We start from the raw sequence: 17241 nt of genomic DNA, 5'->3' as shown, positions 1-17241 counted from the left end.
CCAGGGTCATGTAAAGGCACAGCTGGGAAGCAGCTGGGCTTCAGCTGTCAGTCATTAAAGCGGTATCGGTTAAGAGAGGGCGGTGGCGCAGACAGACAGACCAGGTCATCCATATACACATCTCTATATTTATATATTAGATACAGGCATGGGGAGGTGGGCAGGGGCACAGGACTCTCCACATGCCCCCACCTCCACTCCCACTCACCCACACACAGAAGCAGCAAGGGCGTTAAATGTGGCAGCTTTGATGGGGGAGGGGGTTTAGGCCTGGGCCTGGCTCCTCAGGGATACTAGCCCTTGAGACTTAGGAATGTTCCTTCAGGGAAAATGGGTGGGGTTTTAATGAGGTGATTGGGACAGGGCTTGCCCCGAGTCCCTACTTAGTGGCCCTGCCCCTCAGCAGGTCCTGGGGCAGTCAGGGCCCTTCTGTTTCAGAACTTCTAGAGACTGGGCAAGATGGACGCAGAGATTTGCTCTGGGGCCACCTGAGCCCCTCAGGTCCAGGGTGGGTTGGGATGGGGTGGGATAGTGGGTAGGGATAGAGGTGAGAGGGAACCTCGGCCTGCCTAAAGCAGGAGACCCCAGCAGAGTGAGAGAAGGTAGCCAGGCCCACCCTTGGCCTGGGTTGCCAGGGTCTGGGCTGAGCACAGTGTCCATTTTCTAACAGTCCAGCAGGGAAGGGGCAGGCAGGAGGCAGGGCCTAAAGGAAGAAGCAGGGGAAAGAGCTGTTAGCACTGAGAGAGGACCAATGCAGTCCTGACCCGGGCATCTCCCATTTCACTATCACCCTGGTGGAACATGTCTGCTTCCCTATCTGCAGGTGGGAATACCACTGGCACCCGTCACGGTGCTGCGGCTGAGTGAGTGGGTACTCATCAACCCCTCAGTACATGCTTAGCACTCTGTGGGGCTTGCTCTCATAATCAGGATGGTCCCCGAGAACTGAGGCATAGAGAGGTACTGTGTCTTGCACAACATCACAGTTCTTATGAAGTGGCAGAGATAGGCGTGTCTGCCTTCCTTCCATCAGCCACAGTAGGCCAAGGAAGAGGTTGGAGGAGGGAATGAGTGCAGTGTGGGTGGGGGGGTAGGCCCAGCAGGTTCCCCCCAGGTGTGTGAATTGTTGACCTGAGTGGCAGGTGTGAGGAGCTGGCATCTGGGCCAGCTGGGTGCTCTGGGGCTCCTCCCAAAGCAATCACAGCACCACTTGCCTCTCTGCACACACTGGGAGAGCCAAAGGCTGGCTTGGCTCCTCAGAGCCAAGTGACTTCTGGGGGTCTGAAGTGGTTTCTGGGCTGGGTGTTGACAAGTGGAGACACATAGGGTTGGAGGACAGGGGTGGGCCATGAGTCTTGGACCCAGGCAGGCCTCTGGCCCTTCTGTCACTACCTACACATGGATCATAGTGTGAGGCATGTTTGTGACTTTACTGAGGCATGATGGGCACCTTTGTTTCAAGGTGAGGCTGTGTGAGGGCAGTGAGGGTCACTCACCAGGCCCTAGGGGCAGGGACATCTGTCCAGGTTATGGGGCCTCTGGTGCCCCTGGCTGGAAGCGTGCTGTCTCCTGGAAGATGAGCTCTTTCAGCCTCTCCTTGGGTAGATCATCCAGCTCCATGTCGAAAGTGAAGGGTTCCTCGCCACCGGCTGGCGTGGCAAAAACAGTAAAGCTCAGGACAGGGCACTGGGGGATAGCTATTCCCTCACCTGCCTGCCCGCTCTGCTGCTGGTGGATGGCCCACCTCATCTGTGGGGTCATAGTACTGTTCCAGGTAGGGGTGAGCCAGTGCTTCCTCCACTGTGATCCGTTTATTGGGGTTGAAGGTTAACCATCCGGTTCCAGCAGGTCAAGAGCTAGGGAAGCACAGGAGGCAGGGATCAAAGGGAAGGCTGGAGGAGCTCCCCAAAGCATCACTTCGCCCAGTGCCCAGAAGCCTGTCAACTCGGACAGCTGCAGGGATCACCCACTCTTCTCAACACCCAGGCGTTAGCCCACTCCAGCATCTAAGTCTCTCACCTTTTGAGTCGCGACTTGGGAAAGAGCTTGGCCCAGGCCACCTTGGTCTTGGAGGGCAGAGACTGTAGGTAGTTTCGGGCCTTCATGTTGATAATACAATTCAGGTCCTCTTGAGAAGGGGAGCCCAGGATACCTGTGGGTAAGATGGGGGTCCTGGTGAGAAACTTCTTCCTTTAGGAACAGAACAGGCCAAGGAGGTAGGACAAGAGCCCCAGTCCAGCTGCCTGCTCCAACTCCTCAGTTGCCTCCCAGCCAACAGTATGGTGGAGAAGCACAGGGTGTTGAGACTCATGCAGCCCTAGGTTTGAATCCTGGTTCCAGCACTTCCTTGGGTGTGGGCTTAGCCTTGCTTTTCCCATCTATCGATTGGGGATCTATCTATACCTTGCTGAACAATGTCAAATGCTGAAGGGGCTCTACACATTGTGACACCCCTGACCCTGACCTCCAGAAATCTCACGTCTGATAAGCTAATCCCCTTCAGTTGTCCAGGACCCCTCACCCAGAATGTGGTTGAGCTGGTCCAGGTAGTGCTTGCCGGGGAAGATGGGCCGGTTTGGAGAGCATCTCAGCCAGAATGCAGCCCACAGACCAGATGTCCGATGGACTTGGTGTAGCCCTGGGAGGGGGAGAGTTGTGGGCTCCTGGGCAGGCCTCAGGGAGGTCCTGTTGTTTGGGCCAAACACCAGGCAGAGGGCAGAAGCCTGGACCACTATGCTCCTTCCAGAGGCCAAGGCCCAGTGCCTGGTCAGAGATAGCTCCAGGGCTTCCCTTCACAGGTGGGGAGCTCTCCTACCTTGGAGTTAAGCATGATCTCTGGAGCCCGGTACCAGCGTGTAGCCACATACTCTGTCAGAAAGCCAGTGTGGTCATGTTCAGGATCAGCGATCCTGGCCAGGCCGAAATCGCAGATCTGGAATCAAACTCAGGCCATTAAGCTTGGGTACAAGGCAGTGGCACCACCGCGCCTCATCTATTGCTGTTCCCCATGCTCCAAAGCTTCTACTCATCACCTGGCAGCCCCAGGGGAGGCGGGAAGGCACTCAGCCCTCTGACCTTAAGGTCGCAGGTGGTGTTGATAAGCAAGTTGGAGGGCTTTAGATCCCGGTGGAGCACATTGGCCGAGTGAATATACTTGAGGCCCCTCAGGATCTGGTAGAGGAAGTAGCAGATATGGTCGTTGCTCAGCTGCTGGCTTTTGAGCAACTTGTACAGGTCTGTCTCCATCAGGTCCTGCACAATGTAGCTGAGGACGGCTCCAGAGACCCCCAGGTGGGGGGTAGCGGGAAGCACTCGTTAAGGAAAGCAGGCTCTGGTGAGCAGGCTGCACAGTCCTCCTGCAGGGGGTCCCTTGGTCCCTTGGACTCATGAGCTGGCCAAGGCTCAGAGCTTCTGTTGCATCTCAGCTGGTGACCCTGAGCAAGGCATTTCTGTTGTGTCCTCAGTTTCCTTAATGGGGAAGTGGGGACACTAATAAATTGCAGGAGGCAGAAGAACTTCAAAGTTAAGAGCAGCAGCTCAGGAATTAACCCACTGATGTCCAAAATCCCCATTCTGTTCCTTCCTGGTTTTATGATCTTTGCCTCTCTGTGCCTTGGTTTCCTCATCTGGCAAGTAGAGGAAGTAACTGTTCTTTAGAGGGTAACTGTGAAGACTGGACTAGATGACCCTAGAGCACTCAGATCAGTGCTTGGCACACTGGAAGTGCTCAGCAAACATCAACTATTATTGCTAATATAAAAGCCTGAGCCACATGGCTGTTGAGGGGGTTAAATGAGATAATGTAATGAACACCATCTGGCATGCAATAAATGTTTGCTTAAAAATAAATGCCTGCCTTATGGGAATGGGTTTGTGCCAGAAAAATGAGAAGACACTCCCAACAGCATGCCTCCTACTCAAATAAGAGTGCCTGGCCATACATCAGAAGATGGAGGAGTAAATGTCCTTTTATACTTGAAGATAAAACAAGATTAAACATAAATAAAGAAATAAATGCCATTTGGCTTGTTTCTGGAAGAATAAGTCAGGACTATCTTTTAAAGAGAACATCTACACATCTCTTGCTGTTTTATAGATGGGGAGGTCCAGAGAGATGCAGTGACTTGCTCAAGGTCACACAGCAAGCTGGGGTGTAGAGATTTTCTGTCTGTACTCTGTGGTGGAGGGCTTCAGAGACTATGAAACAAATCCTTACTTTTGGGTGGAGGCTTAGGACTGGCAGGGGTGGGTGGGGAAGAGGTGATGGGTGTTACACATTGCTAACAACCAAGCCAGGCAGGAAGCAGACTAGGCGGGCAATATTGAGGGAGGGCAACAAAGGCTGGGCTGTAGCCTCCCTGGGCAAGGTGCAAGTCCACAGGTGACTAGGGTGGGGCTCTGAGCGGGAAGTCTCAGAGAAAGAAGTACCAGTTCCCATCTGGGGGATGGGAGGAGGCAGCAACAGAAACACCTGATTTTAGGCTTTTGGGGGCCTCAGTTTCCTCATCTTTGAAATGGAACTGATAAGGCCTATCTCCTAGGGCAGCTGGGAGATAGAGTAAGAGTTGTCAAAAAAAACTTGCCACACACAGTACCTGTCACAGAGCAGGCCAGCAGAAAGGGCAGTTTTCTTCCCTACTGCCTTCCTTCCAGTCTGGGGACCCAGAGAGGAAAGAATCATCAGTCTGTTAAGCAAGAACTGACTGTGGGCAGAGGCTGGATCATATCACAGAATTACAGATGTCAGAAGACAAAGCTCCTATAGAGACCATCTTGCCCCGCCACACTCCACCCCACTGGGGCAGAGAGCAGAGAAGGACTTGTCCAAGGCCACCCTGCCTAGCTACAGCAGGCCAGGGTCCTGGTCCTCTTCTTGATTTATGGCCTCGCTTTCTGCTGGAAAGTTTATTTTGCTGGGTTTGTTTGGAGGGTGGTAAGGAAGATGGAAAAAGAAAGAAAGTGAGCGTTCCCCAGCCCAGCTTTGAGGCTGTGCCTGGCCAGCCAGCTGGGCCAAGGTGAAGGATACACATCCCTCATGGCTTCCAGTTGTAGGTGCCCGAAGAATGTCTCGGATGCCTATGACATTCTCATGGCGGAAACGCAGCAAGATCTGGATCTCTCGTAGCGTACGCTGGCAGTAGGTCTGATGCTCGAAGGGGCTGATCTTCTTGATGGCCACTCGAGTCTTGCGCACGTGGTCATAAGCCGAGCTGAAAGGGTCAGAGAGATGTCGCTGGTGTGGCCTTACAAAGGGGGAATCCAGGGCTGGTGGCCCCACCCAAACCTTGGCAGGGAGGCCAGGGAGCAGGAGAGGGCTCAGGCCAAATCATAAACAATGCTGGTTCCTTCCTGCTGTGAAAGCCTGGGATCTCCAGGGAGAAAGCTGGGGACCAGCCAGGCAGCCTTTCGGTGACTTCACAAACAGAGGAAGAGACTGACCACTCACTGACTTCCTCTCTCTCCTCAGCCCCCTTTCATTCTAGTTGCCCTGACCCCTTCTCTGCACTTCCCAAGTTGGGTTCCCTCAACTCTAGATAGATAGATCCAGGGGGTGGGAGACAGTGGAGGAGCTGGACGAGGCAAATACTGCAAGAAGGAGGCAGTTGTGGGGGGCAGGGTAGGCAGAGAGAAAGGATAAGGTGGGGTGGGTTTTCAGGGTGAGGAACCTGGACAGCAGAGCTGTTCTCACAGTAACAAAAGGGCCTAGAGCACACAGCCTGGCAGGGAGAAGGCACAGACCCCAACCAAAAGATGCAGGGAGGCCACTGCTGACACCCTCATCCTTCATCAGGGCCCCTGGTGGGGCAGGATGGAAGAGGGGCAGAGCCATGCCTCACCCTGAGCCCTGCTCTTCTCTCCCAAACTCCCTGGCCCAGCCTCACTACAAGAACCCAAGGCATCTCCCCCCCTCATACGGTCCTTCACTCTCTCTTCACCAATACTTATGCTCTTAGCCTCATCCCATCTAAGGTCCCCAAGGTGCCCGTAACACTCCCACGTCACTCAGATGCCCCTCACTTCATTATAGAAGGGTCGGTTCGAAGCCTCCAAGCCCCCACCCGGGGATGTAGGCGACGCCCCCCCCCCAAGCACTCCAAGGCCCCCCTCCCTGGGACACTCCCCGAGCCTCCGGAGTCCCCTGTCTCTTCCGGACGCCCGGAGCCTCCACCTCCCGAAAGCTCAGGGACGTGCTTTCCCCTCTCCTTTGAAGCCCCCCTCCCCAGGCGGCCCCCTCCCCCCGGAACGCCCCCCTCACCTGACCATGCCGTACGCGCCCTCGCCGATGTACTGCAGCTGCGTGTAGCGCGGGCCCACGTCGAACGGCTTGCCCCTTCACTATCTCCACTTCCCCCGGGACCCCCGGGCCGACCCCATCGGCTCCCCGGGGCTCCCCGCCCCCGCCCCCCTGAGCCGCTGCCGCCGCCGCCATCTCCACTCCTCCCTCCCTCCCCGGCGGCCCCGCCCGAGGCCCCGCCCCTTCCCGCCCGCCCTGTCACCCGCGGGGCCCGCGCGCGCCAGGCCCCGCCCCCGCCCGCCCCGCCCCCGCGCGGGCTCGCGGCCGTCACGCGACCCGCCCGCGCGCGCCAGCTTTTCCCGCCGCGGTGCCCTGGTCCGCACCCCGCGCCCGTCTGGAGTGCTCCAGTCGGCCCCGGGGCTCGGCCAGGCGGCCTGGGAGCCGATCCACATCCTCCCCTCGATGGCGAGGCAGTCGATTTACCCAGAGCCACCCACGACAGTGCGCTGGAGCCGGGACGGAACCGGGGGGCCTGGTCTCTGGAGCGAGGGCTGCAGCCCCAGGGGCAGCCGCCCAGCGGCTCCACACGGAACCCTCACCAGGCCTTTGTGGTTTACCGCCCTGAGCCGACTCTGCCCCGATGTTAAGTGACCCCATCCCTGTTTCACAGTCGCCCTGGGAGACCTGCTTCTGACCTCTTAGAGATGAGCAAACGGAAGTCTGGGAGGTGGCTGGTGTCTTGGAGTCCCTCAGCTCTACTGGGAGCTGGTGAAGCCAGGGGTCCAGACCCAGCCTGGTGTATTTCAGACAAGAGGCTGCAAAGTGGGGTATGGAGCCTGCCAGCAACTCAGCCATGCAGCCATGCAAGACAGCCATCCTCTGTCTTGTTGCCTGGAGGCCAGAACTACAGCCTACATCTCCTGAGAAACATGGGAAGACACAAAAGCTGCGAAGTTGGCTGCATTTAATTAAAATATACTATCCGTCTTTAAAAAAAAAAATTAAGAGTTTTGTTGGATTTGACAAAACTAATCCTATTAATATCATCATTTTTTTTTTTTTTCCCCCTGTAACTTAGACAACCCCGCAATACAGGTCTCATCTGATTGTTGTGGCTGAAAGCAGAGAGGCCTTGCCTTGTTCATGGTCTTGTTACTGTTCCCCCGGTGCCTGGGTCTCAGATGTTCAAAAACTTTTTTTGAATGAATGAACTAACTTACGGATGGGGAATCTGAGATTTAGGACTTACTGGAGTAAAGGTCACTGTAATAGTGACAGAGCTGAGGCTCAAAATAATGTTTTCTGACACAGAAGCGGAGGCCCTTTGTAATTCCATACTATCTCAGGATCAGATTGTTCAAACTGAAGAAGGGGACCTCAAATACCACCAAGTCCATCCCCATCACCTCCCAGTGAAGATATGAGCTGGAAGCTTTGCCAACACACAGCTCCTTGTTTTAGTAAGTAATCACATTGTTTTTTCTCCCTAGGAAGCTAGGAGTAGGTCCTTGTATGCATTACAGATCAAGAGACAAAATGGAACAGTAATTATGATTCTGAAATTGCTCATAATTAGATACATGGCCAGGCACTCTAACTCAGATTAATGAGACTGAGTTGCTGATTCCCAATAGCTTACAAGTCACTGAAGGTTTAAGAGGTACTAATTAGATCAGTTATGTTTTTAGTTATTCACTTGATAAACTATTTTTTTTTTTTTTTTTTTTTTTTGTACCAGGAATTGAACCCAAGAGTGCTCAACCACTGAGCCACATCCTCAGGTCTTTTAAAAATATTTTATTTAGAGACAGGGTCTCACTGAGTTGCTTAGGGCCTTGCTAAGTTGCTGAGACTGGCTTTGAATTCGAGATTCTCTTGCCTCAACCTCCCTAGCCAATGAGATCACAAGCATGGGCCACCACACCCAGCTATTTGAAAAACTATTAAATAGCCCTGTAAGCAAGCTCTGAGCTAGACATTGTGGAAGATTACTATACTGTGGATTTATTGCTAAGAGAAAGAACTCACTGGAGGCAAATTGCCTGGATTAAAATCTCATTTTTGCCACTTATTTGCTGTGTGACCTTGGACAAATTACCTACCAGATTCTCTACTAATGGAGCTTCTAATCTATTTAAGATGCACATACTTAAATCAACTTAATGGTAGATGAATGAATATAATAAATACATAATATGTGAGCTTGGGATTGCTTTTTCTGGAGAAGTGAGGAGGGTAATGGCGGAGGTGGCTTTTTGGGTGTATGTGGTACTGGGGTTTGAACCCAGGAGTGCTCTGCCACTGAAATCCATCTCCAGTCCTTTATATTTTTTATTTTGAGACAAGGGTCTCCTTAAATTGCTGAGGTTGGCCTCGAACTTTTGGTCCTCCTCCCTCCGCCTCCCAAATCACAGGGATTATAGGCATGTACCACCGTGCCTGGCTCGTGGAGGTAGCCTTTGAACCACTGAAAGATAAATTAGGTTGCAGAAGGTTGGGATAGAGGAAGGGCATCAAAGACAAGGAGCAGCATATGCTGAGACACAGAGGCAAGAGTGTAACTTGTTCAGCATAGCTGCAGAAAAAAAGGGGAGTATCAGGCTGGAGAGGTAGGCTGGGGCCAGACTGAGGAAGGCCTTGGGTTTTGGCAGGGAGTTTACTCAGTAAGCAGTAAAAGCCCTTGAGGGATTTTTGCCAGATTGTTTTGCAACTGTGGGAGAATATAGTGACTCAGAGAACGCACCATGGAGTTCAGCTTGGAGCCAGGCTTCCTGAGTGGGAGTGAGTTTCCCAGCATGGGAAAGGCTGGTGTGTCGGGAGCAGGCAGCCTGCCACCTCATGCTGCCAGGGCCCCTAAGGAGTGTGACTGAGATTCCCCTCTAGTGGCTGAGATTGGTATTTCCTTAGAGGATTGGACTGGGATTTCTTAGTCTACTTCATAGTCAACTAATTCCGTGCCAGGTGCCTTCATGTACATTACCTCCTGTAATCCTCACAGTGACCATGTGAAGCAGATGCTATCAGCACTGGAAGGGGCTTGGGAATTATTTTTTTCCATCCGTTTGTTCATTATCTCACAGCTCACTGCATTGTTAAAAGTTTTTGTAATGAGTCCTGTTTGACCTTCTCCTTTGTCATTTGGATAAACTTAAACTAAATCTTTTTTTTTTTTTTTTTTTTTTTTTTTTTTTTTTTTTTGGTACTGGGGATATCGAACCCAGGGCCTTGAGCTTGCAAGGCAAGCACTCTAACAACTGAGCTATCTCCCCAGCCCCTTAGGCTAAATCTTAAACTAGTTCTTTTTATGATTTGAAGGTCTGGAAGGTTGAAGAAGAGCATGAACAAACATTCTGAACATTCCCACTTTAACTTGTTTAATTGGCCAGCTTGAACCCAGAAGCAGCATGTATGCAGGAATAGGGATCAGGATGATTTTAGAAATTGATCAAGATATGTACTGATTAGTTTAAAAAAAAAAATTCCGCTGGGTGCAATGGCACATGCCTGTAATCCCAGTGACTCAGGAGGTCAAGGCAGGAAGGCCTCAAGTTTGAGGCCAGCCTCAACAATTTAGGGAGACCCTAAGCAACTTAGTGAGACCCTGCTTCAAAATAAAAAGTAAAAAGGGCTGGGGATGTGTCTCAGTGGTAAAGTGCCCCTGGGTTCAACTCCCAGTAGCAAAAACAAAAATTCTGTTACAGTTTTATTGTGATACTTCTTCATGTATTAGAAGATATAAGAAGACTGGGGCAGAGGAGTGTAGCTCAGTGGTAAAGCATGTGCAAGGACCTGGGTTTAAACCTCAGCACTGAAAAAAAAAAAAGATTCTCTCCTCCGAAACCTGTTTTATTCCTGCCTGAACTCTTTGGGTTAATATCACTATTATCACTCTTATTCTCTTAGCATTGACCCCTGTTATTTTTTCATTTTTCCCTCTTTTAGTTTCTCCCCATATCCTCTTTTAGTATTCTCCCCAGTTCCTTGCCAGGGGTTGAACCCAGGGGCACTTAACCATTGAGCCAAATCCCCAGCCCTTTTTTATATTTTTTATTTTGAAAGCATCTCACTAAGTTGCTTAGGGCTTGTTAAATTGCTGAGGCTGGCTTTGAACTTGCTATCCTCCTGCCTTAGCCTCCCAAATTGCTAGAATTAAAGGCATGTGCCGCTGCCATAACCCTTTTTAATTTTTACTTTGAGACAAGGGTCTTGCTAAATTACTGAGGCTGGCCTCAAAATTGATCGTTCTGCCTCAGCCTCCTGAGTCACTGGGGTTACAGTTGTGAGCACTCCACTGGGCTTAGTCTTTTTAATTTTTTACTTTTGTATGCCTTGACAGTTTTGAAGATTATAAACTAGTTATTTTGTAGATTTTGCCTCAGTTTGGTTTTGTCTGTTTCCTTGTGATTTTTCCATTTCATTTCCCCCTTATTATTGTGTTGTATTATTAGTTTTCTTTTGTCATTGTTTGCTTTTTTAGAGATGGGGTCTTGCTATGTTGCTCGGGCTGGTCTTGAATTTCTCATGCCTCATCCTCCAGAGTCTGGAACTACAGGTATGTACCACCATGTCTGGTTTTGTACTATTAGTATTTGCTAACTCCTGTCCTTTCCTTCAGATTCCTCCTCTTCAAATGCTGAAACCACAGCCCTGATTAGGTTTGTACTAGGCAGGAATCTTTCAGTAACAAGTGGTCAAATACCCAGTTCAAATTGACTTAAGAAAGAAAGGAAGGAAATTTATTGGCTTATTTACTGAAAAGGTCAGAGATAAACATGAAGGCACTGTGGGCCCCAAGGATTCAAACAATGCCATTAGGACTTGGGCCTCTCTCTTCGCTTTCTTTTCTGAATTGGTTCCTTTCCCAGGCAGCCCCTCCTCTCTCTCTGGCAAGATGGCTGCCAGCAGCTTTCAGATTCATTCATGATTATTTTTCAGGAACTCAGCAGGGGAAAAACTCTTCTTTCTTTGACTTTCTGCTTCTGTCTCTCTGTCTTCTTGTAACTAAATCCCCCAGCCTCTGCCTGGCTAGTAGGTGTTTGGAGCCTAGGCAAATCCTTGAACCTGGACCAATGTGGGGTTGGTGGTCTCCTCTACAGACTCATGGAAAAATTGGGACACTGTTCCCAAAAAATCTTGGGCCGATGACATAGTAGTGTCTGTTACAACATTTTTCTGTTTAGAAACTTTTAATTCCTCCTGTTGACTATGAAATAACGTCCGAATTCCTTTATTATCATTCAAGTCCTGATGACTTTGATCTAGATTTTTTTCAGGCTCCTTTCCTAGATGAAACTTTTGCTGTAGCCCAACAGAGTCACTCAAGAGCTTGCTTATCATATAGATTGCTGTTTCTGTGCCTTCAATCGTTCTATTTTTGTTATTTGGGATTCCTTATGTGGGAGCATCCCAAGTAACAGAATCCTTTGCATTGCTAGGGTTAGCTCAGATGTCACTTCCTTATGAAGCATTTCCTGATGTCCTCTAATTTCATATGGTACACCATATTTCATACCTTAGGACCTATTTCATACTTTAGGACAAGTGGCAGATTTGTACTGTATTTACTTATGTATTTATCCTGCCCTCCCCAGTAGAATGTACTTTTTTGGGTGTGGTACTGGGGATTAAACCTGGGGCCCTTACTGCAGTCCTCTTTTTGTTTTTTAAATATCGAGGTAGGGTCTCGCTAAGTTTTCTAGGCCTCAAACTTGCAATCCTCCTGCCTCAGCCTCCTGAATCACTGGGATTATAGGTGTGTGCCACTACACCTGGCTAGATTGTACAATTTCTTGAAGGCCATAATACTGGTGTCTTTTCTTTTAAGACCTCTTCAGTGTCAAGTAGTGTTTTGCACCTGATAGATATTTGTTCCATGAGTGAATTAAATATTTATGGCATGGTTATCCATACCCTTCATCATCTGGGAAGCCCTTTCTGAATGAGCTTATGTTACTGTATCCAGGTCCGGCTACTCGACGCTTAAAAGCCAGTACTCGGGAGATGAGGGTTGATGGGAAGGAAATTCATTTTTTTGTTTTATTTTTGGTACCAAGAATTGAACCCAGGGACGCTTAACCACTGAGCCATATCCTCAGCCCTTTTTTTAAAGTTTTATTTTGAGACAGAGTCTCACTAAGTTGCTTAGGGCCTATCTAATTTGCTGAGGCTGGCTTTGAACTTGCAATCCTCCTGTCTCAGCCTCCTGAATCTGAATTTGCAATCCTTCTGCCTCAGCCTCCTGGGATTACAGGTATACACCACTATGCCCAGCAAGAAATCAGTTTTATTCAAAGGCTGGTACCTGGAAGATGGCAGGGGAACTATGGTCCTTAAAGTTCTATCTTTGAGCTAGAGATGTGGCTCAGTGGTTGAATACTTGCCTAGCATGTACAAGTCCCCAGGTTTTATCCCCAGGACTGGAAGGAAAAAAAAAGTCTATCTTTGGGAATTTGGGTACATGAAAGGGTTTTTTTTGTTTTGTTTTTTTTTTTATAAGGAAGACAAGGAGGTGGAGGGGGCAGTGGGCTGGAGGGCTGCATGCTGAGTGAGGTCTTTGTCATTTAGGGAGTGTCTCCTTTCTTCTCTGGCCAGAACATCACAAGAGACCTCACTTCCTAGGGCTAGTTCCAGCAACAGTAGTAGTAATAGTACTAGTTCTTCTCCTTCTCCTTTTTCTGTTGTAATGGTACTAGAGATTGAACTAGAGATGTAGAGGGGCTACATTTACATTCTAGTAGCTACATCCTAGCTATATCCTAGTCCCCCCTTTTTTCAGTGGTACTGGGATTGATCCCAGGGATGCTTCATCACTGAGCTACATCCCCAGTCATTTTTCACTTTTTATTTTGACACAGGGTCTTGCTAAGTAGCTGAGGGTTTCATTAAGTTGCTGAGGCTGGCCTTGAACTTGTAATCCTCTTGCCTCAGCCTCCTCCGGCACGCACTACCCCACCAGGATAGTTCCTGGGTTTCTTTAGACAGACATTACTTTTCTGCAAGTTAAACACCATAGCAAGTGGGGCACAGTGGCACACGCCCGTAACACCAGCTGCTTGGGAGGCTGAGGCAGGAGGAGCACAAGTTCAAAGCCAGCCTCAGCAACTTAGCTAGGCCCTAGGCAACTCAGTAAGACTCTCTTTCAAAATAAAACATAAAAAAGGGCTAAAGATGTGACTCAGTGGTTAAGCACCCCTGGGTTCATTTCCCAGTACCAAAATAATTTAGATTCAGCTTCTCTTTAGAATTTAGAAAGAGGGTGCCAGGCACAGTGATCCATGCCTGTAATCCCAAAGGCTCAGGAGGCTGAAGCAGGAGGATTGTGAGTTCAAAGCCAGCCTCAACAAAAGCGCTAAGTAAGAGCAAAAAGTAACTCAGTGAGACCCTGTCTCTAAATAAAATACAAAATAGGGCTGGGGATGTGGCTCAGTGGTCGAGTGCTCCTGAGTTCAATCCCTGATACCCTTTCTTCTGCTCCCCCCAAAAAAAGAATTTAGAAAGGAGCCTAACCTTGCAAAGGGCAACTCACAGAGGCGTGGCCACGGTGACACTCAGAGTTGACTGTGTCTCTGTTAAAATGCAGCATGAAAAATAAAATACTGTTTTTGATGTGGGAGTATAGTGGGGGTAGTCAGCCCTTGTATTGGCTCAGTGTGGTCTTCACACGGCCTTCTCCCTGCCCCCCAATATGTGCTGTTCACATGACTCCCTCATGGTGTTCTTTCCTTCCATGGAACTTAATCACGATTTGTCATTCCAGATTCATTTGTGGGGTGATAGAATGCAGTGATTGTAAATGTGAGGGCTGTAAGATCCCTACTTTTTCTGCTTGTGTAAATTTACTTCTGTATTCCTGTCAACTGCAGAAGCAGTTCATTATATTATTTCAAAATAGATTTATTTATTTTTGGTCCTGGGGATTGAATCCAGGGGCACTTAAGCCACATCCCCAGCCCTTTTTATTTTTATTTCTAGATAGGGTCTCACTGAATTGCTTAGGGCCTAGCTAAGTTGCTGAGGCTGGCTTTGAACTTGTGATTCTCCTGCCTCAGCCTCCTTAGCTACTGGGATTATAGGCGAGTACCACTGTGCCCAGCTCAATATAGATTTAAGTACCTATGTGCCAGATAAGCAATGGCTAAATTGGCGAGGAAGACAGAATGTTTTAAATTTTTGTTGTTGTTGGTGGTGAGGTACATACTTGAATTTTTAAATAGTTTGTGAAATATATATCATCCTCTTCTTATGGGGGTTAAGGTGAGAAAGTTGGGTGATTTGGACTCTAGTCAACATAATTTTTTTAAAAAATTTTGTTCTTTTTAGATATACATGATGGTAGATTGTATTTGACACATTATACTTACGTGGAGTATAACTTTCCATTTTTGTGGTTGTACCCGATGTGGTGTTTCCCTGGTTGTGTATTTATATATGAACATAGGAAAGTGATGTCTGATTCATTCAGCTGTCTCCTATTCCCACCCCACTCCCTTCCCTTCATTCCCCTTTGTCTAAAGGCCACATAATTGATAAGTGTCAGCTCTTGAACTCAAACCCATGTCTGTCTGACTCTAAGCAGAGACTGTAAGTGGGTGACTCTGGGTCAAATTCATCTCTAGTTTTGCTTTTCTAGATTTCATATGAATGGAATCAGATGGTATGTAGCGTTTGTGAATGATTTTTATAATCAGTGTAACATTTTTGAGATTCATTGATGTCATATGCCTTAATACTTCGTGCCTTGAAGTCAACTTTTTAAAATTGAGATATAAACTGCATACCATAAAATTCACCATTTGTTTGTTTGTTTGGTCCCGGGGACAGAACCCAGGGCCTTTGCATGCTAAGCACAAGTTCTACCACTCCACTACACCCCCAGGCCCCAAATTCGCTATTTAAAAGGTACAGATCAGTGGTTTATATGCTAGTCATGAGATTGTGCAACTATCACCGCTATCCAATTTCAGAACATTTTCATCACTCCCAAAAGTAACTGCATACCCATCAACGGTCACTGCCCACATCTCCACTCTCCAGCTCCTGACTACTACTAATCTGCCTTCTGTCTATTCGAGACATTTCGTATAAATGGAACCACATAATATATGGTCTTTTGAATCTGGCTTTTTTCACTTAACATGATGTTTTCAAAGTTTATCTGGGTTGTGGCCTTTATCAGTACTTTTATTTTTTCTAACAGCTGAACAATATCCTGTTGCATGGGTATACCACATTAAACTCAGGGGCACTCTACCACTGAGCTACATCTCCAGCCCTTTCTATTTTTTATTTTGAGACAGAGTCTCACTAAATTGCTTAGGGCCTCACTAAGTTGCTGAGGCTGGCCTTGAACTTGCAACCCTTCCACCTCAACTTTCCAAGTTTCTGGGATTAGGGTTGTGCCTGGCTCTGTACGAACATTTTTTTTTTTTTTCTTTAGTTCTCGACTTTATTTAATTAATTTATTTATATGTGGTGCTGAGAATTGAACCCAGTGCCTCAAACATGCCAGGCAAGCACTCTACCACTGAGCCACAACCCCAGCTCCTGCTATGAACATTCGTATACACATTTTTGGGCAAATATATCTTTAGCTCTCTTGGATGTATGTGTATGAGTGAAATTGTTGGATCATATGGTAATTCTGTTTAATTTTGGGGGGGGGGATTCTAGGGATTGAACTTGGGCACTCAATCACACATCCCCAGCCCTATTTTGTATTTTGTTTAGAGACAGGGTCTCACTGAGTTTCTTAGTGCCTCACTTTTGCTGAGGCTGGCTTTGAACTCACAATCCTCAGCCTCCTGAGCTGCTGGGATTACAGGTGTGAAACACCACGTGTGGCAATGTTTAATTCTCTAAGGTGCTGCCAAATTGTTTTCTATACTGACTGCACTGTTTTATTATCACCACCAGCAATATATGGGAGTTTCATTTTTTCTAAGTTGCTATCAACACTATGATTACTTGGTTTTTTGTTATAGTCATTCTAGTAGATGTGAAGAGGTATGCTTATTGGCCATTTGAGTATGTTTTTTGGAGCAATGTCTATTCAGTCCCTTCCTTCCCTTCTTATGTCTCTCTCTCTCTTTCTTGGTACTGGGGATGAAATCCAGAGGTACTCTACTACTGAGCAACATCCCCACCTATTCATTTTTTATTTTAGTACAGGGTCTCACTAGGTTGCTGAGGCTGGCCTTGAACTTGTGATCCTCCTGCCTCAGCCTCCCAAGCTTCTGGGGTTATAGGCATGCCCCAATCCACTGTTTGTGGTTTCTTCTTTGACTCATTGGTTAGTTAATAGTGTTGTTTAATTTCTACATACTGTGAATTTCCCCAAAATTCTTTCTTTCTTTTTTTTTTTTTCAGGGCCGAGGACCGAACTCAGGGCCTTGCGTGTGCTAGGCAAGCACTCTGCCACTGAGCTAAATCCCCAACCCCCTAAATTTCTTTTTACTATTAATTTCAAATTTTATTTCTTGTGATCAGAGAACATACTTTGTATGATTTGAATCCTTTTTAATTCACTGAGGCTGACTATGGCTTAGCTTATGGCCTGTCCTGGAGAATGTTCCATGTGTACTTGAAAAGGACATGTATCTGCTGTTGTTGTGTGGAGCAGTCTCTGGATGCTTCTCAGGTTCAGTTTGTGGACATTACTGTCCAAGTCTTCTATTTTCCTGTTCTTTTACTGCCTAGTCAGTCTGTCTAGTAATGAAAGTGGGTTATAGAAATCTCCAACAATTATTGTTGAATTTTTTACCCCCACAATTATTTTTAAAAATTATTTTTTATTTTATTTTTATTAATTTTTAAAATTTTTACAGACTGCATTTTGATTCATTGTACACAAATGGGGTATAACTTTTAATTTCTATGGTTGTACACAATGTAGATTCACACCATTCATGTAATCATACATATACATAGGGTAATACTGTTTCATTCTACTATCTTTCTGTCCCGCATCCCCTCCCACCCCATTTTCCTCTACACCATCCAAAGTTCCT

The 17241-nt window shown here is 47.7% G+C and overlaps 1 protein-coding gene and 1 long non-coding RNA gene across 2 annotated transcripts; one reads left to right on the top strand and one right to left on the bottom strand.

The window, feature by feature from the left end:
• Positions 1 to 108: 108 nt before the first annotated feature.
• Positions 109 to 6447, bottom strand: MAPK3 (mitogen-activated protein kinase 3). The gene is given in 16 exon segments (XM_079121546.1): positions 109 to 703; positions 1497 to 1643; positions 1646 to 1649; positions 1745 to 1837; positions 1840 to 1856; positions 2020 to 2029; positions 2031 to 2152; positions 2522 to 2576; positions 2578 to 2619; positions 2621 to 2638; positions 2816 to 2932; positions 3076 to 3265; positions 5027 to 5046; positions 5048 to 5210; positions 6257 to 6324; positions 6326 to 6447. Coding segments are annotated over 15 exon segments (1140 nt in total). The 5' UTR covers positions 6431 to 6447; the 3' UTR covers positions 109 to 703; positions 1497 to 1527.
• Positions 6448 to 6569: 122 nt separating this feature from the next.
• LOC306649973 lies at positions 6570 to 16965 on the top strand. The gene is made up of 3 exons (XR_013760757.1): positions 6570 to 7695; positions 10713 to 10787; positions 16601 to 16965. It is a non-coding gene; the product is annotated as an uncharacterized lncRNA (long non-coding RNA).
• Positions 16966 to 17241: the final 276 nt, after the last annotated feature.

This window comes from Sciurus vulgaris, assembly GCF_902686455.1.
Source record: "Sciurus vulgaris genome assembly, chromosome: 18".
NCBI lineage: Eukaryota > Metazoa > Chordata > Mammalia > Rodentia > Sciuridae > Sciurus > Sciurus vulgaris.
This window is presented reverse-complemented; position numbering and strand designations above follow the sequence as displayed.